The sequence below is a fragment of the Ambystoma mexicanum genome, chromosome 9, assembly GCF_040938575.1.
Source record: "Ambystoma mexicanum isolate Mex_15411 chromosome 9, UKY_AmexF1_1, whole genome shotgun sequence".
In the NCBI taxonomy this organism is placed as follows: Eukaryota; Metazoa; Chordata; class Amphibia; order Caudata; family Ambystomatidae; genus Ambystoma; species Ambystoma mexicanum.
The window spans coordinates 154210635-154238532 of record NC_090931.1 but is presented as its reverse complement, the minus strand read 5'-3'; the positions used below and the strand labels follow the sequence as shown (position 1 = coordinate 154238532).

The 27898-nt window shown below is 45.4% G+C and overlaps 1 protein-coding gene across 6 annotated transcripts in view; it reads left to right on the top strand.

Moving 5' to 3' along the window:
• The window catches only part of ARHGEF12 (Rho guanine nucleotide exchange factor 12), a 1284704-nt gene that overhangs the window by 871576 nt on the left and 385230 nt on the right, over nucleotides 1-27898 (top strand). For all 6 annotated transcript variants that reach the window (XM_069614339.1, XM_069614338.1, XM_069614336.1 and 3 more), the window contains 4 exons: nucleotides 23856-24010; nucleotides 24138-24284; nucleotides 24938-25023; nucleotides 26846-26971. In XM_069614339.1, coding sequence (XP_069470440.1) covers nucleotides 23856-24010; nucleotides 24138-24284; nucleotides 24938-25023; nucleotides 26846-26971 — 514 coding nt within the window. The remainder of the gene's footprint in view (nucleotides 1-23855; nucleotides 24011-24137; nucleotides 24285-24937; nucleotides 25024-26845; nucleotides 26972-27898) is intronic.

The window sequence follows — 27898 nt, the reverse complement described above, 5'->3', positions numbered from 1 at the left end:
AACTGGAAATAACATTGGAGGGATAGCCATTCAACCCACCTGTATATTGAAAATGATGCTGCTGAACACCAGGTGGCTTCTTAAGCATGCCCTGGAAGTAGCTACACATATTGAAGAGCGCAACATAGACATGCGCACTCACTGAAACGTGCAGCCACGAGTCAGCTCGTCCCGCTCTAGGATTGGCCATACCAGAAAGATACTGCATTCTGCGATAGGATAGACGAGAGGGCAGAGGGGGTGGAGAAGCACTGATTTTCAATTCAGACTTAAAAATATGGGAGGTCAAGGTTGAAGATATACCAGGCTCCTAACTAATATTGGTAAAAATAGGTATTGGTGCTGAAATGACCCTCAACCTCCAATTGATATTTAGAGCACCCGCTGCAGGACTCTCAAATTCCCCGATCAGTCAAGCAACTGTGTTTTACCTTGGCTTAAACCTAACACAAACATGTTATTACTAGGTGACTTTAATCTCTGGCTAGGTAGCAACCTGGACATTACGTTGAGGACCCTGGTGGTCGCATTGGACACTTGAGGATTTCTTCAATCAGTTAGAGCCCCCACGCATAAAAAGGGATGCACCCTGGACTGGATGGCCTCTCATAATAACATTTCAGACATCAAAATCCTGGCATGCCCCTGGTCTGATCATTCATGCATTTATTTTCAGACGAATAATGAATGCTTCACAGGGAAAACAAGCGATAATAAGGTCTCTATGCTAGTACGAAATGAACATCAGAGAACCTAAAACCATTGGACACCACCTTAACCTCAAAGGTCCTCAATTCGGAAATACTGCAAGAAATGACAAGTTTGTTTTTTGAATCCTTCAAGGAAATGCAGATGCACTTATGCCTTTTAAAGAAAGAATGCTGTCATGGGGGACAAAAGCGCAACACAGATCTTTTAGATCTCAAAGTAAAGAAATGAAGTCTGAAGAAAAAAAGGGATATTTTTTTTATATTTTTATTGACATGGCTGAATTAATCAACTCTGAAATTCGATTTCTTAAAATAACATGAAATGAAAAAAGAAATAACCATGTAAAACTCAGTGCTAAGCCATCAAGTAGATAAAAAGTAGTATAATAAAAACTTAATTAAAAGAAATAAAGACTTCATGTACGATCCCAAACAAGCCCAAACAAGCAAAGACGACTCATTTTAAAATTCCTACTAACCTAAGGTTTCCAATATCATCAGGACGCTAACTTTCATTTAATATTCAAAACATGTCTATGCAACCAATAAGCCATTTGGGCACGAGTAGCGACTAAACATGTATAGGATGTTAATAACACTTCCTCTAGTGCGACTATGCATGCCTTGCAGCTCAAAACTAAGTAATATAGAGATTGCACATGTAATCGCCATTGTCTATATTTATATGTATATGTATAATAATGTAGAAATCCAATAACTCCAAATCGATATGACGACATATGACCACAGAAGATGATCTGCCAGAAATATTCTGGGGAGATCCCACTAAACTGTTTGACCGCTGGCTTTAGGAATTTGATTCTCAACATCACAAGAGCTTCACATTCGACAATCAAATGATGTAGTGTTTCTTTAGTGTTAGCCATACTACAAAATTGACAAATGTTCTGTTTATTAGATATCAATTTGTGACTGTCCAAAACTTCCCTTGTGGGCCACAGATCAAACTTTAGGCGCATGAAGTCAGATCTGTGGTGCAGAGATGGAGACTTCTGTGAATATTGTTCCAAACTGCTGAATGCTTTAATGCCAAAAGGTTGTGAGAAGTCTTGATATTCTTGACATTTAGCTTGTGTACGTCTCCAATCAAGTTGGAAGATCTTTGTTTTGGCCGTAGAGGGATTTTGAGTTGGGACTTCTAAAGATATTATGTCATCTAAAGTTTTCTCGACAGTGGTTCTCCATTTCCGTACAAACGGATCATTCGCCTCTCGCATGTGCGCTGACAAGTCCCAATTAACAATGGAGAATTAGCATATAATATACTTTTCCGAAATAAATCTACTAAAGCCCATGAATATCTCGCATGTAAAGGTATCAAGCCAGGTTTGTACCTGATCTAGGAAATCGGAACACATCCTGGAAGTTTCAGAAGTCGCTTCCAAAATTTGGCCTCAAGTCCATTCCACCAGGAATCGGGAGCAATTTCCTTAGTTTCTGCCCCGTACAAAAGGTTTGGTGTGACTTTCTGCGTATAGAATTTTCTGTACTAATTCTGAATAAGGGCAGCCTAGAACATAGACATAGCCAATTTTGTCTCAAAGCTTGTCCTAAACTCTCTCGTCGCCGTGTTCTGCAGTAGTCACACCCAAATAGACATATTGTGGAACAGTTTCCAGAATTGTATTTCGGAGTAACCATTTGGCTTTTTTGCTTACGGTTTGCCATTTGGATTGTCCACGCACCATGGTTTTCGTCTTGTCTAAGTTGATAGTCAGAAAATTCTCCTGGACATAAGTGTCCACGCATTCAGCAGACGTTGTATCCCTTGAGGTGTTTTAGACATGAGGACTAAATCGTCTGCATATAACAAAGCTGGAATGGACCTGTTTGCCAACCTGGGAGCGTCTGAAACGACGTCCTTGAATACCTCCTATATGTCCGAGATGAAAAAGTTGAAGAGGGCAGAGGCAAGGAAACATCCCTGCCCTCAGCCCTCTTCGTGTGTCAATGTCTGGAGTCAAAGAGCCTCTCAGGTCAACTCTCACCTGCACTTTCTTATTACAGTACAAGGCTCTAATCAAATTAATAAGGTTTAGTGGGCAACCTGCAGATGATAACTTCATAAAAAGTAGCTCTCTAGATATTGAGTCAAATGCGACTCTTAAGTCCACAAAGACGAAATAAATCGCTTGCTTCATGGGAATGTTAATGTGCATGATTTGATATTGAGAAGATTAATTGCAGTCCCCATACTGGGAATAAATCCGCTTTGACAGAGATCCTGCTGGGCACAATCGGTAGTCCACGAATTAAAGTCCCTCAGAATGAACCTAGCAAACATTTTTCCAGGCGCGTCAAGAAGCGCGATCACCCTGTAGTTTGGCGGACAGGCTCGATCGCCCTTCTTGAAAATTGGGACAATAATTGAGCGTCTGCATGAGTCTGGAATAACGTTACTTTTAAAGATTTGCTGAAAGATGACCTGGAGTTTACTGGCCCACAGCTCTGGATGTGACTTGAACATAAACATGTTAAGCTGTCTGGGCCTGGGGCCCTAGAACAGCTGAAACACATTAAGTAATAGAGAATATTCTCCTCTGCAATAGCAAGATGGTCAAAGCTGTTGCATTCGACAGCGGGCCCCTTGACTTCGCCATCTGGACTTAGGTACATATTAGTGAAGTGAGTTACCCAGTCCTGTTGCAGCACTCCATTAATTTGAATGGCCAACTGCCTTGAATGGACTGCTACATTTAATAGTGACCACACACCTGCTGAAGTTTGAGTGCATGGCTTTCAACATTAGTTCTGCATCTTGTTGGTAAAGTGCGGCCCTATGCGAGCGCAGCCAATTAGTGTATTTACACTTAAGTGTTATAGTGGCCTGTTCAATGATGGGGAACAGACAAGCCTGTCTTTTAGCTCGCCGAAGCTCGGCTTTCTGGGACTGCATTTCTGCATCAAAAGCATGTTTGACTTGAAAGGTGGTATGTGAGGGCGCATTGGATAATTGTTTAAACCGATGCACAGTGGAAGTATAGTGTTCCCCAACCCACCCAAACCTATTAGGCGAGCAGTCAAGCGGTCTATTCAATGAAGTAAGAGATTGTATATCCCACCGGAAACGCGTTCTGGCATTGTTGGAAATAACTAAAAGAGGATAGCTTTCTATTGTTTTACCAACTTCAGATTGACCAAGTGACCAAGACATCGTCAAGAAGTTGTGGGTTAGAGTTTTAACTTCAAATGCTTTTGTTAGTCAAAAGGTGAACCTGTCAATAATTGACGCACTTTTACCACGCTGCCAGGTGCTCTTCGGAGGAATTTTGGTGTCAAAGGCACCATTCAACATCAGGAACTGTCGGTTGTTCATTACCTTTAACCATCTGACAGGGCAAATCATTTTTAGACTTTGATAAACATTTTCAATTTTCATGTGTTTGGAATTTGTGGGCTTTGCAAGATCATATCTAGGAGTTGCTGAAGTTCAGACAAACATTTTGTCGGATATCGCTATTGCGATACATATTAATCAAGGCAAGCACTCCATGAGGATGAGTCATTTTTACCATCTGCAAATAAGCGTTAGACGCAGCCCAGGGCTCAACCATGAAACCCTTTTTAATGGCTAACAATCCAGATGACGGGCGGCCTTTGCCATTGGACTTAGCTGGAAGAAGGACCACGTTATAGCCATTCCATAATGACTGCTCACGGAGCCAAGTTTCCTGTAACGATATTATGTTATAAACAGATAAACTGGTCGCGCTTGAGTTAAACAAGTGAGATGAGCCACGCGTGTTCCAATTTACAAGGGAAATCATGGTTGTGCTGTGAGGTTGGGTCAGTTATGATATGGCATTTGTAACGCACCTATACACAAGTGTTTCAAGGCGCGAGTTATGATCTTGCATTGCCTGGTCTGCCTAGACTACTAGTGAGTTGTTTGAATATATTGTTTTTCATCTAACAGGTTTTTTCTGAAGGGGCTCATATGTCGGAGTGAAGCCAAGCTCGAAAATAGCCTGTCTAGATTGCCAGATTAAGTTTAAGATTACCCCTGATTGTATCCAGATTCTTGCACTGGTCAAGTCAAAGTAGTCCACAAATTCTACCTGATCTAAATCTGTGGTCGTCAAGTACTCTAAAATAGGAATATCAGCAAAGATGTCAGGATTGAGGAACGATTCCGGTCATATGTATTTGGAGCATCCAACATTGCAAGTTTGACAACATAAAAAAAAAAGCAGTAAGGATTTATAAAACCACGATTCTGCTGGCCAAAAAAAAGTAGTTTAAAGATAGAATCATAATCTAGCTCTTATAGCAAGGAACTATTTAATATCGTAAAAGAGCGAGAATCTCCAAAAGGACCTAATAATGAACCACTGCTTAAAGATGAAGCATGGTGTGCCGATATCCAGGCAGCTATGATGGGTAAACTAGAAAGAATTAAAGAAGGTATTGAGGCAAAAAAACTAATTCTAAACAAAGATCCTGAGCCAGAGCATGTTGTGATATCAGCCGAATCTGGTGCTCAGCAGGTGTTTCATTTCTCACCCATCTCTGAATTAGAGCTTGCTAGGGTCATCATGCAGCTAAAAGCTACTAGATGCAGGGGTGATCCCTGCTCCTATATGATTTATCAAAGAGTGTTCCTCTTTGCCAATTCCGGCTTTCACTAAATTTGTTAACACTTAATTTGCACCAAACTATGTCCTGGAGGACTTAAAGAAAGCATGCATTACCCCCTTCTAAAGAAGCCAGAGCTTTGCCCTTTAACACCAACAAACTACAGACGAATCACTAATACACTTTTTCTTCTAAAGATCCTGGATAGTGTGGCCTACAATCAGAAATCCTCACACCTCAGCAGCTCCCAGAAGTTTCAATACGGGTTTAGACAAAATCACAGGACCGAGACTGCTCTCCTTGCCTTGAAATCTAAGTTAGAATCTATGGATATTGGCCAGGTTTTGATACTTGTGGATCTTTCTGCGGCCTTTGACCTGGTGGATCACTCCATCCTGATCACCAGGTTATAGGATATCTCCCTATTGTCTGACCTTGCCGCACAATGAATGGGGTGCCCCAGCGGGCATGTGTTTCTGCATCTCTTTATAACATCTTTATGGGGCTTTTTAAAAAATCTTTTAGAACAGAAGGGCATTTCATTCGCCAATTAAGCGGATTACACACAATGTGTCATCACAATAACGGGGTCAAATAGTATAGATGAAAGCAACATTAATAAAGCGTGATGGATATCTTTCAAGATGAGGAAATTAGGAATCTGCAGGAGAGGAATCAATAGAAAGATCATGCCAGTTAGTAATTTCTCCTTCTGGCTGTCCATTCAGGACAGCCAGCCCACCACCTGGAGTTGGTTCCTTTCAGGCAAGGTGAAAGACCAAGGGTTTAGAGTTTTGGACTCCTCTCGCTTCCTGCCCTCTGACACTCTGGAGCCTGTGCAGGGAATACAAATGATTCCCGCCGAAGACAAAACATCAACTGAGGTTGTTTCCACCTTGAATGGCAGGGGAAGAGCTCAGGAACTACAAGCACACGAGAAATGGCGAAAAAAGGAGCCCACCATTTTAGAAAAATTGTGACCCTTCTGTCCATTGCTGAGGCTGCATCAACAGCCTACGAGTAAAATGACTAAAAGTCATGAGGTAAAACCACTGCCACCAGCCCTTCAGGTAAACTTGCAATTGTAACAACAGTGATCCCAGCTAAGTAATAAAGGAGATAGGAGAAGTGGGTTTGCTCCTTGTTATCTTGCTTCAAATTTCGGGGTAAATAATCCTTCTAACACGGTAGTTAGTGCGATACAGGTTCGCTTTTATTAATGGTATTTGGAGTGGTTCTTCTCAATACAATGGTGAGTGTCTAGAACACTGTTCTGGCATTTGTGCGCTAGCTCGGTCAGCCGACACGTGTTTCGACCCGCAGGGTCTTTCTCAAGGCATGTTAAAGAATGCTGCGAGCCCCAAGTGGGGTCCTGGTCGTGTTTGTAGTGGCTGTCCTTAGGGCAGTCTTGGCTCTTGTTGGGCCCTGTATACGAGTGAAATCTTGTGCCGGGTTGCTTCCCCCCCACTTGGGGCTCGCAGCATTGTTTACATGCCTTGAGAAAGACCCTCCGGGTCGAAACACGTGTCGGCTGACCGAGCTAGCGCACAAATGCCAGCACAGTGTTTTGAACAGTGTTCAGAAATTTGAAGCAAGATAACCAGGAGCAAACCCACTTCTCCTACGCACCAAATTGGGGTCCAGGCTAAACCCCAACCCACTCCTGTGATCTTGCTACAACAGAACATTCTTCCAACCCAAATAGAAGTGGCGCTCAGCAAGGGCAGGTTCCAATTCTAGAGCCAACCCAGACCCTCTAATAAAGGAGATACATTGCATCACCCTCAGCACTAAAGATAAGGTCTAGTGTGCTGGCTCATTTACACACAATGCATAGGGGATGAAAATCCTTCTTTACTTCTTGGGAACAGTAGTTCACCCAGGTACATGAACGAGAAATTAACCGGGGAGCCCAAAGGGGCAACCCAGCCTAAGTCCAGAAGTAACTATAACTCCAACCATACAGTATGGAGAGACCTAAATAGGTCACCCATAAAAAAGCGTAAAATATTCCCACTCACCTAGGGACAAGGTAAAGTAATTAACAAATCCAAACAAAAAGTTCTGGGGTTGACACAGTTCAGGAAGATTTATCATAAATATGAAACTCTTACCTAACATGGACTCATGGTGGACCCCTGATCCCACTCGCCTCCCCTGAGACTTGGCCTTAAACACTCACCACGGTTACCTTGATTGGGCTTTGTTAAGCTCCCAGAGTCCCCTGTTCACTATAACTAGGGTGTCCTCTTAAAATCTGTCCACCAGGCCAAATTTTAGAAATCCATCTCAACGGCCACCAAAACCTTGGTTTTAAATTTTTAAATCCCATGGTGTGATAATGAAGGCACTCCCACGCCAGAAAAAATATGAACTGCTAGGGAAGAAAGGCCACGAGATGCTTGCAAGGACAACAAGTTTTAATCACATAAAAATAGGTTGGTCAGCAAAGAACTCTGTTGCTCGAAAACGTTATGGTGAAAAGTACTACAAGCAGAAGGTTATAAGGAAACACATAGTCACTAATGACATCACAGTATATAGTAAAAACCTGCATGTCTGGTTGGCGAGACCCTATACAGGTGCGGCCTGCTCCATAGGGGATGCGAGCTGCTCTTGGTCCCAGCCCCATCCGTCCGTCTTCCATCACGTGGGGTCAGCTGGGCTCATTGTCCCCAGGGTATGAAGGTCACATTCCTCATTAGTTACTATTGTAAGACAATGCTATTCTATTATTATGGCAGGCACCTGGGAAGCTCTAGGACTGTTAGGGATAATAAAGGTTTTCGCATATAACTTGTAAGAAAGTCTTAATTCTATTAAAGACACAGAGGCGAGCATTATGCTTCTATTTCTTTTATTAATCTAAAGAGAAAAGGTTTAGCAGCAAGTATTTTATGCACTTGGTTTAGGGTATAGTGTATACATAACAAGGTGCAAAAATATCAAATAGAAAAACATTAAACATTAGTTGAAGAAATTAGTCCATATAAAGGTCACTGGAAGAAAAAAACTCCATTTCCCAGGAGGCTTGGCACTAGTCCATAATGTTTCACAGCACATGTGATAGTAATCCTCCAAAAGGTGTCTAGCTGTCCCTACAAATAGTAACTAGCAGTATGCAACTTCCTATTTCAAGGCTGCAAACTTGGCAACCCAGAAAAAAACCCAGCATGAAACAGTAAGTTGCGGACGTCCTGCAGGGAAAAAACCAGCGCAGATCCGGAGATCTGGTGGGCTTGTCTGCTGCCCTAGTCGAAGGAAGAGAGAGAACAATTTGGGTTACTGACGTAATGGTAACCCTATACCTCTTGCAAGGGTGGGAGAGAAATCATTACGTTATCATACAAATTCACATAGCTTGTAGCATGGCGAATTCAGCCAATGTAAATGATATTGAACTGCACTCTAGCGTATCAAGTGCCACTATTTCTCTAGTCGGGCGGGATAATGCTCGCCTCTGTGTCTTTAATAGAATAAAGACTTTCTTATATGTTATTATTCAAAATCTTTATTCTATGTCAAGACCGGAGGCTCACATTATGCTTGTTTAACGCTTACTCACCACTATAGATGCGGGTTGCTCTTCCGGTTTCAGGTAGAATTGCTTCCATGTGTGTGAGCCAACCGATGAGTTCCGTCCTTGCCTGAGGCGAGAGCGTCGGATGTTGAGAGTATGAAAGGCTGCGCCTCAAGTGCTGACCTTTCAGTCTCTGCAACTCCCGGTAGTGGAGTGGGCCGGCAAATATCGCTTGAATGGAAGAGGATAGTAGACCTATCACTCTCGCCAGCTCCCAGAGGGAGATGTTATTCCTCTGAAGAAGCCTGCGAATCTCCCGACATGTGGAGTGTTTCGAATGGATTGTGTCCTCCAACGTATTCCACATCTTTGACATGTAACGTCCACAGCTGTGCTCTTCGCAAACTTTTTCGGCAGAGGGCGTCCTGCGTCGATGGCGTTGGGTCGATGTCCCTCTAAGGCCTCCGTCGAGGGCGACGTCACTGAATGTTATAAATAGGACGCACGGCGCCCGTAGCCTCAGTTCTGTTTTTTTTGCAAACGTGTTTGCTTCGAGAATTCGGCTCGCCTCGTGTGTTTCATCATAGTGATGTCTTTGCCTTCGATGCCTCCGACTCCACGGTCTGGCTTCAAGACTTGCCGGGACTGCAAGTCTAAAATGTCGATCACCGACCCGCATCGCATTTGTTTGTGGTGCTTGGGCGAGAGTCACGACACCGACGACTGTTCTAAATGCCAGTCCCTGACTGCCAAGCCCTTGCGGGAGCATAAGGGGAAGCTTCAGGTAGGTAGGAGTTCTAAGCCCAGTAAGTCCCGGAAATCGAAATCCAAAGGGGTGTCCACCAACGATTCGAGGGGTGACTCTCCGCGTCGGGAGGAAGCCCCGGGGTTCTCGGTCCTGGAGTGATTCCCGCCATTCTTCTTCCTTGTCGCAGCATTCTCGGAAGCGCCGTCACCGGTTGTCTTCCTCGTCCTCCTCGGAGGATGGAGCCGTGAGGAAAGTGGCATGCCCGAAGAAGTCCTCGACTCCGGAGGAATGGGCTGCCTTTATGGAGCAGATGTTCGCGATTTTTCAATCGCAGGGCATGGTTCCGGTCGCGCCTTCTGATGAAGCCGGCAGGGATCTCTCGTACTGCGACTCGCATGCCTTCTGGCTCGGGTCCGCGACGTGTCTCACATAGGGAACCTTTGAGGTCCCGTTCGGACAAGGCTTCGGATAGTTGCAAGAGATGTGCTTTCATGTCTCGGTCCTCGTCCGCAGTGAGACCACTGCAACCTGCTAAGGACCCAAAGCCTGCGTCGACTCGGTTGGCGCCCTGTCTGTCTGACTCGGACATTCAGGCTCTGCCTTCTTGTCAGCCATCAGTGCCATCGTCACCGTTGTCGACGTCGACCAAAGCCTTTGCCGCTCTCGGCGTCGAAGCCTTCCAAACCCTCGACTCCTTTGGGGATTTTTGCCCATAATTTACCATTGGAGTACCCTGATCTGGTGGATCTTCCAAAGGAAGCTACTGCTAAGTCTGTGAGGCCAGGAGTGGACTCCTGGCCTTCTTGTGTCCCCAGACCAGGTTTTCACCTCCCTCTGTATGACATATATGAGGAGGAAGGAAAGGTCTGATTTTGAGGACTCTGTGGCTCCTGTCTTTTCTGGAGACAGTCAATTGGAGGAGTTAAGGCAAACTCTCCATGATGCCAGTGGGTTGGACACTTCTCCGGAAGTGGAATTTGGCAGGCCTGAGCCTGGGGATCATGCAGAGTCGTCATACAGGGGCTCATGGCTAGGGTCACGGAGTATCTGGGCTGGTCCAGTCCTCCTGAAGATTTTGTACAAGATGCTTTTACGGACATCTTAGACCAAGGTCCGTCTTCTGACCCGGTGTTACCTTTTCATCTCGCTTTACAGAAAAGGGTGGCGGCTGCTTGGCAGTCACCGGAATCTCTTTCGGCTGGTAATAATTCTTTGACAAAGAAGTACTGCTCTTCCATTAGCGAGCCCAGCTGTTTATCCACTCACCCCACTGCCGAGTGTTCGGTGGTTCAGGCGGCTACGGCCACCTCGAGGCAGGCGGCGTACCCTACTATCCCTCCTGATAGGGACGATAAACACTTCGCCGGCTGGGCTTCAAAAGTATTTTCTGTGGGGAGTACAGCATTGAATTCAGCCCACTTGTACCTTAGCAAGGTTTTCACACTCTGTGGAACTGTGTTTCTCTAGCGGCTGAGCATATTCCTGAGGGGGGAAGAAAGGGATGGGTTACTTGCTCTCGTGCAAGATGGCAAGGATGCCATGTGCGAATCCCTTCAGTCGGGTTTGGATACGGCCGACAGTGTTAGCCGGTCCATGGCTGCGAGCGCCATTATTCACAGGTTTGCGTGGTTGCGGAAATCTGTTTTTGCCCAGGATGTGCAAGCCCGTCTTTTGAACATGCCCTTTGATGGGGGCATTTGTTTGGCAACAAGGCTGACGAGAGCCTTGAGAGGTTGCAGACCTCGAAAGCTGCAGCAAAATCTTCAAGCTCAGCTGTGCGTCAACCTCCGCCTTTTCATCTTGGGGGACAACAGTGGAGGGGAGGTTATTTTCGTTACTACTCCTTTGGTAGAACGAGGGGGGCCGCCAGTCAAAGGGGTCAGCGAAAAAGTAACTCTGGTGGTCGGAGAAATAGAGTTGCAAATCCGCTCAGGCAGCTGCCTCTTTGCCTTCAGACACTGCTCCAAAACAGTCATGAGGCCATGTCCCATGGTTCGCCGGTTGGGGGCAGGCTGTCTCAGCAACTGGAGTGGCAAGCCATTCCTTCAGATGCGTGGGTTCTGGATACAATAGCCCATGGCTACTGCCTTCCCTTCCTAAAGCGGCCTCACAACAATCCACTGGGGAAACTCTCTTTGAAGCTTCCAGATCCGCTCCTTGTGCCGAATATCTTGACCCACCTGGAGAAAGGCGATATCGAACTGGGGATTGAGACCCATCCTGGACTTGCGTTGGTTGAACAAACTTCTCAGGAAGGACAAGTTCAAGATGGTTACTCTTTCTCAAGTCCTCCAGGCCCTTCAACTTCAGGATTGGTTGGTGTCTCTGTACCTACAGGATGCTTACTTTCTGTGCTTGGCATGAATCAGCACATGAAAGTAACTGAGGTTTGCGGCTGGCGACTCGCACTTTCAGTTTAAGGTCCTGACATTCGGATTGACCTCCGCCCTGAGGGTCTTCACCAAGCTAGTGGTGGTGGTAGCAGCATATCTCAGGCGAGGGGGGGGGGGGATTCACGTCTACCCCTACCTGGACGACTGGCTGATCCGTGCGTGCTCTCCAGAGCAAGCATTGGCTCACCTCGGTCTCACCTGCCGCTCCCTCCACAGGCTGGGCCCCTTCCTCAATTTCAAGAAGTCGCAACTGACACCTTCCCAACAGCTCCAGTACATAGGGGCTATGTTGGACACATCCTTGGGGAAGTGCTTGCCTCCCAGTGTGAGGGCTCATCACATTGTGCAGATGGTGGACAAGTTTCAACGTGCCCATCGTCTCCCGCGTTTTGAATTCTTAAGGTTGCTCAGCCTCATGGCATCCTGCATTTTTCTGGTGGCAGAGGCCAGACTGAGGATGAGACCCCTGCAAGATGATTTTTCTCTGTGGGCAATCAGTCCTGCCTTCTTTCCAACCCACTGCAGCTTCTTAGAAAAGGATGTCTCCTTTATTTTCTTTCTTTGTTTGATTTTCTTCTCTAAATCAGGGAAAAAATAACGGAATTGTTTGAAGTAAATGCTTGCGCTTGTAAAATCCGTTAAAGAACGTAAATACGTTGCGTGAGCGACGTACAGGACAGGACCAGGAATACGGGGGCTCCCCCTTGCGGCTGCGTGTGTCACTGCGGTTGAAGGAAAAAGCTATGCGCGGCCTAACCGAGCTTCACAGAGCCCAATCTGAGGCGCGCGTGAGTGTTCGGCGCAGAGGGAATTGAGAAAAAAATAATAATGGAGCTTCTCGCTAAGTGTGAGGCACCAAATTTTGATAACGTTCACCGACGCCAGCGAAGAACAGCTGGCGTTGGAGACAGCAAAAACAAAGACGGACCTATGCAAATTAAAAAACAGTTAACAAAGAGTAATGTAACGTTATGAGCTAACAACGTTGCTATTAAAATAACAGCGTGTAAAATAAAGCTTGCTGATCAATCATAGTAAAAGGTAATAAAGGAATTAAATGTACTTATCTCTTGCTGTAAGCAGCAAAGAAAGGGGAAGTTACATACTGCTACTATTTGGAGGGACAGCTGGACACCTATTGGAGGATTACGGTCACATGCTGTAACACATTATGGACTAGTGCCAAGCCTCCTTGGAAATTGAGTTTTTTTCTTCTAGTGACCTTTTATATGGACTAATTTCTTCCACTCATGTTTAATGTTTTTCTATTGGATATTTTTGCTTCTTGTTATGTGTACACTATATCCTAAGCCAAGTGCATAAAATATTTGCTGCTGAGCCTTTTCTCTTTAGATTAAAAAAAGAAACAGAAGCATAATGTGAGCCTCCGGTCTTGACATAGAATTTCCATTTCTATGCTAATTCCCTTCAACCTTAGAGACCCCCAACTCTTTTGCTGGATTTTAGGACTTGTCATTTTTATCCTGGAGTAAGTGAGAGCTTTTTCTCACTCTCTCGTATTTTTGCTCTGATTTCGATTAGCTGTTTTCTTTGTTTCTGGAGTCTGACCAAGTCCATAGGCATCTAACTTTTTTATGGTTACACCCAGTATCTTCGGTGCAGTGACACAGAGAAGTCCTTTGGATTTCTTATAAGGTTTAACTACCTTTTCTTGGGTGAACTACTGTTCCCAAGAATAGTAAAGTGAAATTTTCTTTGCGTACCTTTCTTCTTTGTAGGTCCAGCACGCACCATCTTACTTGGAGTGCTGGGGGGCTTACTCAGTAGACCATTTTCCTACCTACTCATGTAACATTTTTGTTACCCTCACTACTTTAAGTGGCTGGTGGCAGTGGTGTAATTTTCCTACCATTGTGCTTTTCTACCGCAGGCTAAATCCTCAGCTGCTGTAGTGCACACATGGGTGCCGATTTTGTCAAAAAGGCCCGGTCTTCTCTTTTCACCATTTCTTGCTTGTGAGGTCTTTCTTGGGTTTTACTGTGCTCCAAACCAGGTTTAACCCCTTTTTTTTGCCTTAGGTGGGCTTCAGTGCTGAAACCCGGCTCTGGCTCCAGTGTGTCTGGCAGGGCAGGAAGCAAGGGAGGTGCCTGAAACTCCCTGTCTTTAGTCTCCTTGGTTATCTAAATGCAACCAGTGCTGATTGTCCTTGCAGGACAGCCACCCTGCTGTGAGTGACAGCTATGCTGTACATGAATGAGAGAAACCTGCATAATAGGTGACGCTTCTAGGACTGAAGGGAGAGTCGACCACTGGACAAAACATCCGACGAAGGAATCGTGAAGAGTAGCCTGCTGCATCCTCCTGGACCGTTGAAGTGCCTGTTGAAGCCCTGCTGCTGTGCTGAAACTGCTTTTCTGAATCAACTAGAGAAGCTCTGGAGAGGACAACTTCTTCGCTTGGGTTAGTGGGACCAACTATAACACCAAGATGAACTTTGCTGGAATACCTTCCCCCAACTGGCTGTACTTTTTTGCTGTTGATGGAACTGAGTGCCAGGGGCCAAGAAATCTGTAGTCGAATGCATCGTCTTTAAGCCGGACCAAAGATCCTGAAGACCCTCCCGAAGCAGGACAACCAAGCTAGAGTCACCTCACCAGAGTGCTGGACTCGGGGAGTGAAGGAAGCCCATGAAGTGTCCAAGATCCGCAGTGGTGCTATTTGCCGGTAGCTGAAACCGCAAAGTGCCACTGAATTGAAAAGAGCCCGTAGTTGTCGCTCAACTTTGAACTGCAGTGCAGGAGTCCTTCAGCTGACCTCCCTCTTGTCCCCATGACTGAGGCCTAGGAACCCCGGATATACTTACCTCTTTTGTCTGTCGCTTGCATTATCTCACTTGAGAGTTGCAGTAGCTGCTTTTTGAAGCGTTGATCTCAGCTCGGACTTTCACAAGCCTAACAGCTTGTGGCCCAACAGAGATTTTTCTACAAACTCTAACTTTGTGCAAGACTTTTGTGCTATCTAAGAAGTGCCCCAGCTCCACAGACATTGTTCAAATTGACTTTGGCTGTCCTGACTCCCTGCAGATTCTTCTAACCCATTGACTTTGGTTCTAACTGTCCCTCATAGGTGGTACATTGGTTTTCAACTAGTATTGCTGGGAAAGGTTTAATCTAGTCTTCATTGGGGGATTTAAAAAGAACACACATGCTCTGAGAACATGTTAACCTTTTTCTTCCTATAACCTTTCCGGTTTTACCAACCTCAGAATCTATCCAGTTCAAAAAGTGATATATAAACGCTGATACTATCCTAGCTAGGGAAGTCACCTCGGGGTGTAGGAAGTGTGTATGAAGCATCTATAAAGAGTATCTACTTGATTGACTTGATTCTGAAACCGTATTTACATTGTTGCATATTGCCCTTTTTAAAGAAGGCTTATTTAAAACTGACTGTTCAATAAATACATAATTATTTTACTAGAAAACCTTGAGTGTAAGTGTTATTTGGATACTTGTTTGTGGATTTCAATGCTACAGCTTTACAGCTCATATGTACCCCTCTTAAGATAAGTCTGGCTGCTCAGTCACTCTCCCAACTTGTGTAGTACAGATCTTTACCAACTTGTGTAGTACAGACCTATACCGGTTACCTAATACCAAGAGGACAAGACTGGTGTAGTCTCCCACAGGGTTACTGCATACAGTTTTGTCTAACAGACTTACAAAGGGGGAGGCTTAAGATCATGATGACCCACACATTTTTCTCTCATTCCATATCATACTATCCACACCCAAGGTTTCTTCCCTCGCTTTGGATATTCCTTCCTGTACCTTATATTACAAAGTGTCACTATGAAATGAGGTGGAATGGCCATGTTGTTTTAGATCTTTTATGACCACTGGGTTTATGGTTGGTGGTCTGGGGTCACCTACTATCGCGGAATTTAGGGGCCTTGAGCTGTGGCAGTTGTGGGTGTCACTTCTCCTGGTGGGCTGCGTAGGCGTTGGAGGTCTGCTTTTGTCCTGGTTGTGATAGATGTGCATGGTGAGGTGCCTTGCAGGGTACATTCCTTCTTGGGATAACAAATATTTGCAGCATTTATGGAACAAAGAGCAGTTTCTAGAGGAGTTGGAAGTGCGGGTCCCTCTACCATCAATGCTTGGGCCTGTTCAGGTTTCTTCGTTGGGCCTGTTTTTTCCTGTGCGGCCATGCATGCCGACTGTTTCTACCATTACTGCAAAAAGATGGCGCTTATATGCGCACCCTAGGTCTATATATATCTATGTCCTATAATATTGTGTTTGTGCGGGGTTTCTTAGCACGCCCCCTTGACCCCTGGTACATCTTAAGTGTATCTATGGGATTCACCTCACTCTAAAGCGCCTAGTGGGGTGGGAGACGTTCATTTCCTTACCAACATTTGGTAGGCTACCATAGGTTAGCTTCTTTCATTGTTGCTGTATATAGGGGAGACCCTGTTCGTGCCCTGAATTCCATTGGGTTCTTAGAAGGTAAGACCGTTTACTTACCTGCTGGATGCTTTCTCGCCATTGGGCAGCTGCTGCATTTTTAAAACGAAATCTGGCCATACTTGCTGGTCCCTGCACCCATGGGCTTTGCTTCCGTCTGGGTTTTCAGCTGCTGTACTCGTTTCTTGGTCCTTTCTCATCCTCCCTCTGGTCCTCCTTGTATGCTTGGGCCTGCCATCCCATCTTGGAGCATTGTCCTGGGTATTTTACAGCTGCTTCCCCCATTTTTACTGCTGCATCTTACTTTTTAATGCCTGCGATTGCCGCTTTGATGCTGCTGCCACCCCCTGGAAGCTTGTTTTGGGGGAGTGGGGGGTGGAGGGCGTATACTTGGCCTAATCTGCTCCTCATGGTCGTCGTGGGCTGCCACCACCACCTATGTGTTGGGACCATTTCAGATGGGTTGCTGTCTTCCTTTGCTGTCCCTTAAGGTTGTGCTCTTTGCTCTGGCTTAAGGTTGCGCTCTTGGCTCTGGCTTAAGGTTGCGCTCTTGGCTCTGGCTTAAGGTTGCGCTCTTGGCTCTGGCTTAAGGTTGCGCTCTTGGCTCTGGCTTAAGGTTGCGCTCTTGGCTCTGGCTTAAGGTTGCGCTCTTGGCTCTGGCTTAAGGTTGCGCTCTTGGCTCTGGCTTAAGGTTGCGCTCTTGGCTCTGGCTTAAGGTTGCGCTCTTGGCTCTGGCTTAAGGTTGCGCTCTTGGCTCTGGCTTAAGGTTGCGCTCTGTTTGGCACGTGCAATGCGGCGACCCCAGACATGGTTGATAGGCCTTTAGAACAATGTGGATCAACTTGGGTCCCTCGTGAGGATTGATGGGAGCAGGCGAGATCCTATCGGAGCAGAAACTTACTACAGTGTTTTCAGCTCAAGGCTAGAGGTGCCCAAGCAGTAGTGCAGTTCATTCCCAGACGAGTGCAGGCCAGTTAGACCTGTGGACACTTCTGAATTTAGGAATGATGTAGAGCAGGGCTTCATACTGGTTAGTCCCACCAGTACAAGGGAGGATGGCTTCTGGTTCCGGCCTCCTAGTGGAATTGAAAGGTGATATGCGCAGTGTTGGTGTTGGCCTCAGCCAGTGTTGTTTGCAGCAGAAGTCCTCCAGTGGTACTACGGCAGCCCATCATTGTCAGATGCTTTGGTCCTACGAACACACTCCTTTTAACCCAAATTCAAGGCCACGAGAGACCGTTGGCCAATATTCAAACAAGTTGACACTGTACAATCGTGGACAGACGACTAGACCAATGCATGCATCTAAGCCACTCTAAACATGCATTTTACAAACTGTATATCGCCACCTTGCATGCACTTTCTCGCTCAATATGCTGCCTAACGCTCCGACTCCGCTTGTGATTTAAATAACTTCTACATGTACTTTCGTATGCCTGCTATAACGTACTAGCCGTTGCATTACCAACATTGAATGTCCTTTGTTACATAGCCCACGTACTCCCGAGTGCACGTGAACCTTCATGTTTATTATGATTATGTAATTGACACAAGATTCTTCGAATGTGCTCCGAGTATTTGTCTATAACTTGAATGTCCTTTGTTACATACCCACATACTACTGAGTGCACGTGAACCTTCATGCTTATTATGATTATGAAATTGACACAAACCTCTTTGAATTTGCTCCGAGTATTTCTCTATAATTCTACAAGGCTAACTGATCCTGTTCGAATATGCACACTAATAACTGACCCTTGTCTCACGCTAATGTGACCCAAAACTTGCCTTTGGCACTTGTTACTAGCGGATACTGTATGTGCTCACCCACTTCCATTCTCTAGATTAGTCACCATTGCATAATCAAGGCTAGTATCTACTCAATGTATTTTTTCATTCTAGTTCCTACAATCTGTATAATCTGTACATGCCCTTGCCAGATAGCAACTGATTCTGAATATCTTCTCAACTTAAACTATAGGCCTATCACCACGGTCCCGTTCCTTCTTAAAATCATTGACAGAGTAGCCTACCTCCAGATCCAAAAATACCTGGAGACAACCCAACTACTAGGATCACGCCAATCTGGATTCAGGCCACTACACAGTACTGAAACAGCCTTAATTGACCTCAAGACACTGATCGAGCTGAAGGACCAAGGTAAAATAGCTCTGCTCCTCCTCCTTGACTTATCGGCGGCCTTCAACCTGGTTGACCATGCAGTATTATGTAAGCATCTACCGCCCATTTCTCAAGTGAATCTATAGCCTGGGTACAGTCCTTCCTAGTCAACCGTACGATGAGTCTTCTCCCCCTTAGCCTCAGCGGACCCAATACAAATCACCTGTGGTGTTCCACAAGGTTCATGTGTCTCTCCTACAATGTACAATATCTTTACTAAGCCACTCTTCGACAAACTTGACAGACTGGGGGTAACCTACACCAATTACGCGGATGACACGCAGATCCTTATACCACTTTCTGGCAACTTTGTTGCAGCCTCAGTCCTAGTAAACCATGTTTACCTCATCATTCAGGCATGGATGGCCTCCCATGGCCTCTGCCTGAATGATGACAAAACAGAGATACTGATCCTGGGTTCCGACTCTAGCCTAAAAAAACTTAGCCCTAGCTATTCGGCCTTTAATATAGACGGTAACGTAATCAAGGTGGTAACCAAGGTTAAAACCCTTGGCTTCTACCTTGATTCTACTCTATCCCTCAAAAAACAAGTCAACTCCCTGTCTTTTTCTACAACCTACACCTGCAAATTAATCAGGGCCTGTAGACCTTACCTCTCCAAAACGTAACTGCATCACACTAGCCAAGGCCTTAGTACGCAGGTGCCAATAAAACCATCATAAATAAAATGCAAATTCTGCAGAACAATGCTCTCAGAGCAGCCCTAGACCTACCCCGCAGAGAGCATATTACTAATATTAGGAAGGATAACCACTGGTTAAAAATTAGTGATAGAATCCTCCTCAAGACGCTATCCATCACCCACAAAGGACTCAACAATTCAGTGCCACCATATATAGCAGCTAGACTGACTAGAAAAACCTTCAGCCACCACACTAGAGCCTCCAGCCACCCTCTGCTAGAAATCCCTAGATTTAGACTCACAAAATCAGGCGGTGCGAGCTTCCCCGTTAGAGCTGCCCAGGCCTGGAACGCACTTCCATCTGCTTTAAGAGATGATCAGCCATACTCTAGATTTAGATATAAAGTGAAAAGCTGGCTCCAGACTAATGACACCCACTAAACTGGTCCCCGGTCTCTACCTTGGATTTATGCATGTAAATACTCTGAAACCTGTTCTCTACTGAAAATTGTAATATAGACCTTCCCCTCCCCCTGTGTGATCCGATGTACATTTTCACTGTAATTACTGTTAAAAACATGTATGCATTTACTGTATGTAACCAACCCTGTGTTTGGTGCGCATTATCAAATAATAAACTAAACTAAACTCCGTTCTCAACCATTTATGTAATTGTTACCAGACTACACTCAAGGTGATTAGTCCATCGCCTCGCGTTACTGGCACCCAGCTAACTAACCATCCTGAAACCAGCTCCACCAGTATCACGTATTCACCAAACTTGACTCGCCCAGCCATACTCATGACCATGAGCAAAGCCCAAGGGTTACTGACCGTCTTACTTATTGCAGGCCTCATCAATATAATGGCCCTGTCCTCAATGACATGCCCTGCCAAGGACAGAAATCAGAGACTGAGATCCAGACTGCCTTGTCTCTATGATACCAAAACCACCTATACCAGTAGGTGTCCGACATGTAACACAGCCTCTCCTTCAGACCCCTCCTCTAAATGTGCACAACACAAAAGATCTACTAATCCTGCATGTGCACACCTAGATACTGTGACAAATAATCCTCGCACAGACCAACCACCCATAACAACTCACCCACTCTCCACCAATACCAAAAGGACCTTCCCCCTATCAGAGTCCCTGATCAACGCCAGGTCTCTGATAGCTCATGCCTCTGATATTGCCGACACCCCAGTGAATGAAAACCTAGACTTTCTAGCCATCACCTGGCTGCATGAGGTTGCAGGACCTGCCCTCATGATAACTGTACCAGAGGGCTACCAAATTCTTAGAGCAGATAGACATAATGCCAGAGGCGGGGGATTAGCCATCATATCCAAAACAAATCTGTCCCTCAGATTAGCTACACCCCCATCCTGTCAATCTTGTGAGATACTCAGTCAAACTCCCCCTCTCTAAGAACCACACACTTACCATCCACCTGGTATATAGACCACCAGGACCTGTAGGCTCCTTTGAGGGTGACATAACTGGTCTCCTAGCCAACCACACTACAAATCCAGCGCAAATCCTCTTACTGGTAGATTTCAATTTGGGATTCAGTGACATTAGCGACAAACACGCCCAATCAATTGCTGCCTTTCTGAAGGACTAACACAAAAAGTCATGGCACCTACCCACTCCAAAGGACGTACCCTAGATTGGATTGCTGACTTGCAATATCAACATCACCGTTACTATCCCGCAATTCTGTTCCGATCACTTCTTAATAACCTTCACTGCCACGCTAGACCTCACCCCCCATAACACCATGATTATGGCACCGCCGCTCACAAGAAGAAGTAAAAAAGACATCAGAGAGGACATAAATACTCCCACTGCTCCACCCTGTCAATAATACAGATAGCAACTCAGACCCTACCACTCTAGTAGAGGTCTTCAACGAGGCTATGACCAAGGCTCTGGATGCCACGGCACTGGTCAAAAACCGGAAAGGCAAACAGAAATCACATATCAACACTTGGTTCACACCCCAACTCAAAGAGCTTAGACTGGAAAAAAGAAAGCTTCAGTCAATGTGGCATCACTCGCCAACCAATGAGAATAAGGACAAACTCACTAATCTATCTAAACTTTAGAAGAACTAAATAATGAGTGCAAAAAAGAACACCATTAATGACAGAATATCCAAGGCTAAATCAGATACTAAGGAACTATTCTCCATTCTTCCGGAAATGGAATCACCTATACCCCAGGTTGACAACACACCCAAGGATAAACACTGGTGCACTAGCTTACAAAACGCACTCTCAAACAAAGTCTCCTCGCTTCAAATCAAAATAGCTAACCAGGAAGCATCTCTAATCACTTCTGAGCAGCAACCTCCCCCTATTGCCACAACAGATGGCCCCATTTTACCCTTTAGCTTTAAGAGAATGTCCATCATTGAGACTGAAAAAAATCATACTTTCACTAAAACCCTCCAAATTGAAAAGGAGATATCTGCCCAGCCCAAATAATAAAAGATGCTGCCAGAGACGTGGCTCCCTTCATCTCTAAGCTTATCAATGCATCCTTCAAGCAGAACCTTGTCCATAATAACCTCAAAGAATCCTGGGTACTCTCACTTCTCAAAGAAAAATTGATAGAGTAGCTTACTTACAAATACAGGACTTCTTAGAAGCCAATCACTTACTCGGCTCACGCCAGTCTGGCTTCCGCCCTCTCCATGGCACGGAAACAGCCTTAATTGACCTTAAGACCCAAATTGACGTGTTGAAGGACAATGGGAAAACAGCTCTGCTACTCCTCCTTGACCTAGCTGCAGCCTTTGACCTGGTGGATCATGCAGTTATGCAACCACCTCAGTTTGGCTGCACATTTTTCAAGTGATGCCATAACCTGGATCCAGTCCTTCCTAGCCAACCGGACAATGAGTCTTCTCCCCTTCTGCTGCTGCTGATCCCATACAAGTCTCATTTGGGGTACCTCAGAGTTCGTGTGTCTCCCACCCTGAATAACATTTTTACCAAGCCCCTGTTGGACAAGTTGGACAGACTGTGTGTCACCTACACTAACTATGCAGATGACACTGAGATCCTCATTACCCTCTCGGGCAACTTCTGGAGGACACGGCCTTGGTAAATAAGATCTACCTCCTCATTCAGCCATGGATGGCCTCCCATGGCCTCTGCCTGAATGACGACAAAACGGGGCTCCTGATCTTAGGTTCAGACACGGCTACTAAAAAACTCAACCTCAGCTATGCTTACTTCAAAATTGACAACAATATTATTGAAGTGATGCCGTAGTGAAAACGTTAGGTTTCTACCTTGACTCATCACTTTCCCTCAAGAAGCAAGTTAACTCATTAGCATCCTCAACAGCTTACACCTGTAAACTGTTCCGAGCTTGCAGACCGTTTCTCTCTGAAACAAGTTGCATCACACTGGCCAATGCACTTATATTATCCAAATTGGATTACTGTAATGCCCTATATGCAGGCTCCAATAAATATAAATATATTGCTGTCAAACTGCAAAGGCTCCAAAATAATGCTCTTAGAGCAGCTTTAAACATCCCCAATAGAGAGCACATATCCAGTTTCAGGAGAGACGTCCGCTGGCTCAAGATTAGTGACAGGATCCTCCTGAAAACACTCTCCCTCACGTCCAAATGCCTTAACAGCTCCACCTCCTCTGGCTGAAAGAATTACTAGCAGAATCACCGCCCGTCCCATGAAATCTGCTAACATCAACACCCTCGAAGTTCCCAGATTTAAACGGTCTACAGCTGGCAGCTCTAGGTTCCCAGTCACAGCTGCCCAAACCTGGAACACACTTCCCCTTGATCTGAGATCTGACCAACCTTACTCTAGTTTCAGGCGAAAAACCTTAAGATGGATCCGGATAAATGATTCCTCTACCACTCCATAGCTACCCTGCCTCCTTCTAACTGGACTTTTACCACCTGCTTCTCTATGAATACTTTGCCTGTACTGTACCTGTCACCTCATGTTGATTCCTATTAATGTCTTTATGCATCTATGCGACTACTATCCACAAATTGTATTACTTGTTTTTTATTTGTAACTAAGCTATAAGTATACGTGTAATGTTCGAGCCCAGCTACCTTTGGGTTTGGCAGCGCAATATCAAATAAATAAACAAACAATATGCCCAGCAACCAAGCGCACCCTGGCTGGAATTTAGGACTAGACCGTCCAAATCCCAAGTTCCTACCAGTCCAGGGACACAAAGCACTAACTAAATCCTTGGCTGGACTTACTCTGAGCACATTGCCATTTCTGACAAGAAAGGGCAGGAAGATGGCCGAAAAGCTAGATGGCACAAAGAAACGGGCCTTGGAACATGAGGCACAGCGATTGAGTATAGTGTACTCAAAAAGACATTATCACATTAAAGAGAAGATGCACTGTCAAAGACTCTAATGTACACAAAACAAAAAGTAAATGTTACTCATAGAAAAGAAATTGAGCTACACAGTATCCTTGCAGCCCCCCGCTTAAGTAGAGTTTTGCCACAATGTGAAGACAAAGGAATAATATGTTAAGTCAAATGTTTTGACTATAGATGGATCTCTTGGACACTCTCCTCTTTGCAATTGTGTGTGATGGTTCTTTGCTCATAATTTTATCTAGGTTAGACAGCATGGCCTTTGGTGACATTCACAGTGAAGATGAGTGCTATGATTTTGATGTTGAGATTGATCCGCCCAATTGGCAACAGCTGGTGGGACGGGATGTCCTACAAGGAATGAAGCCTCATGAGATCAAGCAGCAAGAAGTCATTCATGGTGAGTAGCACCTGTGACTACTTGTTCCCACAGTAGGGGGAAAGGGTTGGGTGGGGGAACCTCTAACTCCTGAGAGAACCTTTGAGCACTGTACAATTATTCACTTGTTTGCCCTCTCCTTGCTCAGAACTCTTCTATACAGAGCGTGCTCATGTGCGCACACTGACTGTCCTGGATCAAGTGTTCTACCAGCGTTTATCTCGTGAGACCATCCTTACACCTGCAGAAATCCGAGGCATCTTCTGCAACCTTGATGAGATCCTCCACCTACACGGTAAGAGTTGCAGTAGAAAGTAACGCTTCCTGTCTGCTCAACACCTTTCTGTCAGGGCCCTCCTAAAACATCCCCTGCCCTCATTGCTCTGTTCAACAGGTAACGTCTTTGCTCAGCGATAGCCCAATTTATGGACTAAAGAGAACCGGACACCTCAAACTTCAAGAAACGTCCCACCCTTAATTTCTCAGTGGGGAGTTTTCTTCTTTTCCTTAAAGTCTATATAGTCCATCTTGGGATGGGATGATAGCTCAGGGGAAAGTCGTTTGTTTTGGAAGCAAGATAATGCATAGCAACACAGGTTTGAATCCTGGTCTCGCACTTAGAAACTGGTCTCCGGTATTAAGCGTGTTAAAAAAAGAACAATTATTATTATCTTGCACCTACTCATCACCTCACTTACACCAAGCCCTTTTTATTTGGTGCATGCTCACCTTTCTTCCTATTGTCCCTCCCTTGCACGCATGCTCTCACTTTTAACTCATCTCATTTTACCCTTGCTGTTACTACCTCCCCTTCCTCTGCGTCTTCAAACCATGATTATTTACCTTAAACATCCTGTCACAATTCTATTTATTTTTGTGCATTCTGCCCTGTCTTACATTCGACACTGGTAAACGCAAGCTCTCCCCTTTTCACTTAATTCATTTTAGTGGGATTGAATGACCAGATGAAAGCCATTCGTAAACGCAATGAGACATCCGTTGTTGACCAGATTGGTGATGACCTGCTCAGCTGGGTAAATGTGCATACTTGTCTTTCCCTTTCTTGCCTTGAATACATGTAGAGGACTTGAAATGCTCTTGGGTATAGGTGAAAAATATTTCTATACTCTTGCATGTTTCATGGCATGGTGGTGGAAGACTGAACTGCCTGATATGATATATGATATGATATGGCATTTGTAACACGCCTATACACAAGTGTTTCAAGGCGCGACGAGGCAGGGAGGGGGGAAACAAGGGGAAGACAGACAACGATCCTACTAGGCCAGGTGTCATTCAGATCGCGCAAGTGCAAGCGTAGGGGGAGGGGGTGGGGGGAATGCAAGGGGAAAGGGGAGGGGGGGGAGTGCAGTACAAGTAAGTAGAATAAAATAAATAAATAGGGCCAGCTGGTGGCAAGTGCAAAGTAAGTGCAGACAAGTGCTGGGAAGGGGGGGGCTGTAGGGATACAGAGACAGACCGCAGTGCAGAAGTTGCCAGGGAGGCAGTGCAAGTGGAGAGTGGCTGGGGCCAGGACCGAGGTCGGTGATAGTGGCCCAGTTGCAGATTCAGTGCAGTTTCAGTGAAGGATTTAGCATGGGAGAGGGAGAGAGAAAGAAGAGGCAAAGAGGAAGGTTTTGAGGTGCTTCCGGAACCGGAGATGGTTCTCCTCAAGTTTCAGAGAGGCAGGAAGGCTGTTCCAGAGGGAGGCCCCTGCCGCGGAGAGAGATCTACCCCCAGCTCGTTGCTTCGAGAAGCGGCTAACCCTGAGGGAGTTGGAGACGGATGAGCGAAGGGCTCGGGAAGGAAGATATTTAGGAAGAGAGAGTTGAAGGTATTTAGGCCCCAGGCCCCCAGAAGGTCTTGTGGACAATGCAGAGGGTTTTGAACTTAATCCTCGCAGCCACTGGGAGCCAGTGTAGAGATTTCAATCTTGGAGAGATACGGTCCCTGGGCTTGAGGCCAAGGACAAGTCTCGCAGTTCTGTTCTGGATGAGTTGCAGAAGGCAGAGAGTGGAAGCAGGCAGATTAAGATAGAGGCTGTTACAGTAGTCCAGCTTCAAGAGAACCAGGGCTCGGGAGACGGTGAGCTTCTGGGGGAAGGAGAGGAAGGGAAGGATACCTCTGAGGAGGTGCAGCTGGTAGTGTGACTTCTTAGAGAGGTCAGATATATGAGGAGAGAAGGAGAGTGTGGAGTCGAAGATGACCCCGAGGTTTTTTGCCTTGAAGGTAGGAGCAGGAAGAGGGCCAAGAGAGGCTGGCCAGAGAGCTGCAGGGAAGGAGGGAGTGGGTGTGCCGATGAGTAGAATCTCAGTCTTACTGGCATTAAGGCAGAGGTCATTGGCGGCACACCATTCCTGGATAGCAGACAGCACGTCTGAAGCAGTGTGGCAAGCATGATCCCACTGAAATCTTTTATTTACTTTGATATCCAGTTTCACTTCTATGGGATCAGTGCTTTTCTCATGGTTTATGGTTTCTCCCAATGTTTTTCTGTTGCTTGTTTTAAGCGCTACCATCCCAGAACCATGGTCCAGATCTATGGGTGTGTCTGTCACATGTGCGCCACAAATGGTTTATGAGCTTCCCTGCATTTCATTGACAACTTTACTTTGGGAGCAGTTGCTTAGGCTCTGCTCTTAATCTGTCTTTATCTAGCATCCTAGATCCTTTTGAGTGGATGTTTGTTCATGGGGGTGAGTCACTCCTGATGTTTTAGATCCTCTTTGATTTGTATTTCACACTTGTTTTAGATCATTGTGGGTGGGCAGTTGGCTGCTTGTCTAATTTTCTGTTATGGAAGCTCTTTGTTGTGGTGCTCTCCTACCGGTTTTGAAAGATTGTACCCTCTTTCAGTTTAGTGGCGCAGGAGAAGAGCAGCTAAAGCAGGCGACTGCCACATTCTGCAGCAACCAGCCCTTCGCTTTGGAAATGATCAAATCTCGACAGAAAAAGGATTCTCGCTTTCTGGCCTTTGTGCAGGTTTGTATTGACGGAGTAGCTGTGGTAGAGATTGTATCTGCTGTGGGATGCTTTTAAGGTCATGAAGGGAGGTGCCCGATGACTGGAATAGATGATGTGGATTTTATTTCCTGCAAAGGGTAGTTAAGTAATGCATTGGTTCTGGACTTAAATGACGAATGCCATCTGTTAGACCGGTATAGTTTACGCTAGATGGCTCTGTACTGTTCTACAAAAGAGATTTGGTGGTTTTGTTCTGTGTGGTGTTTAGACAAGACAAGTTTATGCTTGGCTCATTTTTATTGCTGAGGGTTTTTCAAAACCTACTCTTGTGAGGGGTTCTAAGAAATCAACCTTAAGGTACAGCTAGTTTCCACTGAAGCATTGACCGAACTCAGTGGTATGTTGGCTGAGGCAGTCCGACTTAGACTCAGCAGGCTTGCTTTGAAGTAGTACAGATAGCGAGAGCAAAGTCTGTTAAGGAACAGAGTTCCACACAGGTTAGTACATCCAAAAGCATCAAGTCTTACTGGTAAGTAAAATCACTATGAAACTTATGTTTATTTACAGCTTAGTAACACCCAAAATTATTTACCTTCCACTTTAAATTTCAACAGTTAAAAATATGCCTTCTTATACAGGAACAATGCTTTCGAAGTCCACCTCTACACTTTTTAGATTTCAGTCTGTAACAGTCAGGTGATCTTATCATGCAGGTTGTTGTAAAGTGTCACTGTAGGAAGTTCCCAAATAGTCCGCCAACTATGGAGGGAGTATACCACCTGCCCCAAGCCTTAGACGGCTGCCGAGAGGGGGCTCCTGACCGAGGATCCATCGCATTTGTCCTAGTAACGAATCTACTTTGTAAATAAAGGTTTTATGCCCAACGCAAGTCAGTGGAGATAGGGGTGCTTAGAAACATAAGGTATCTTGTCCTCAGACTTGCAA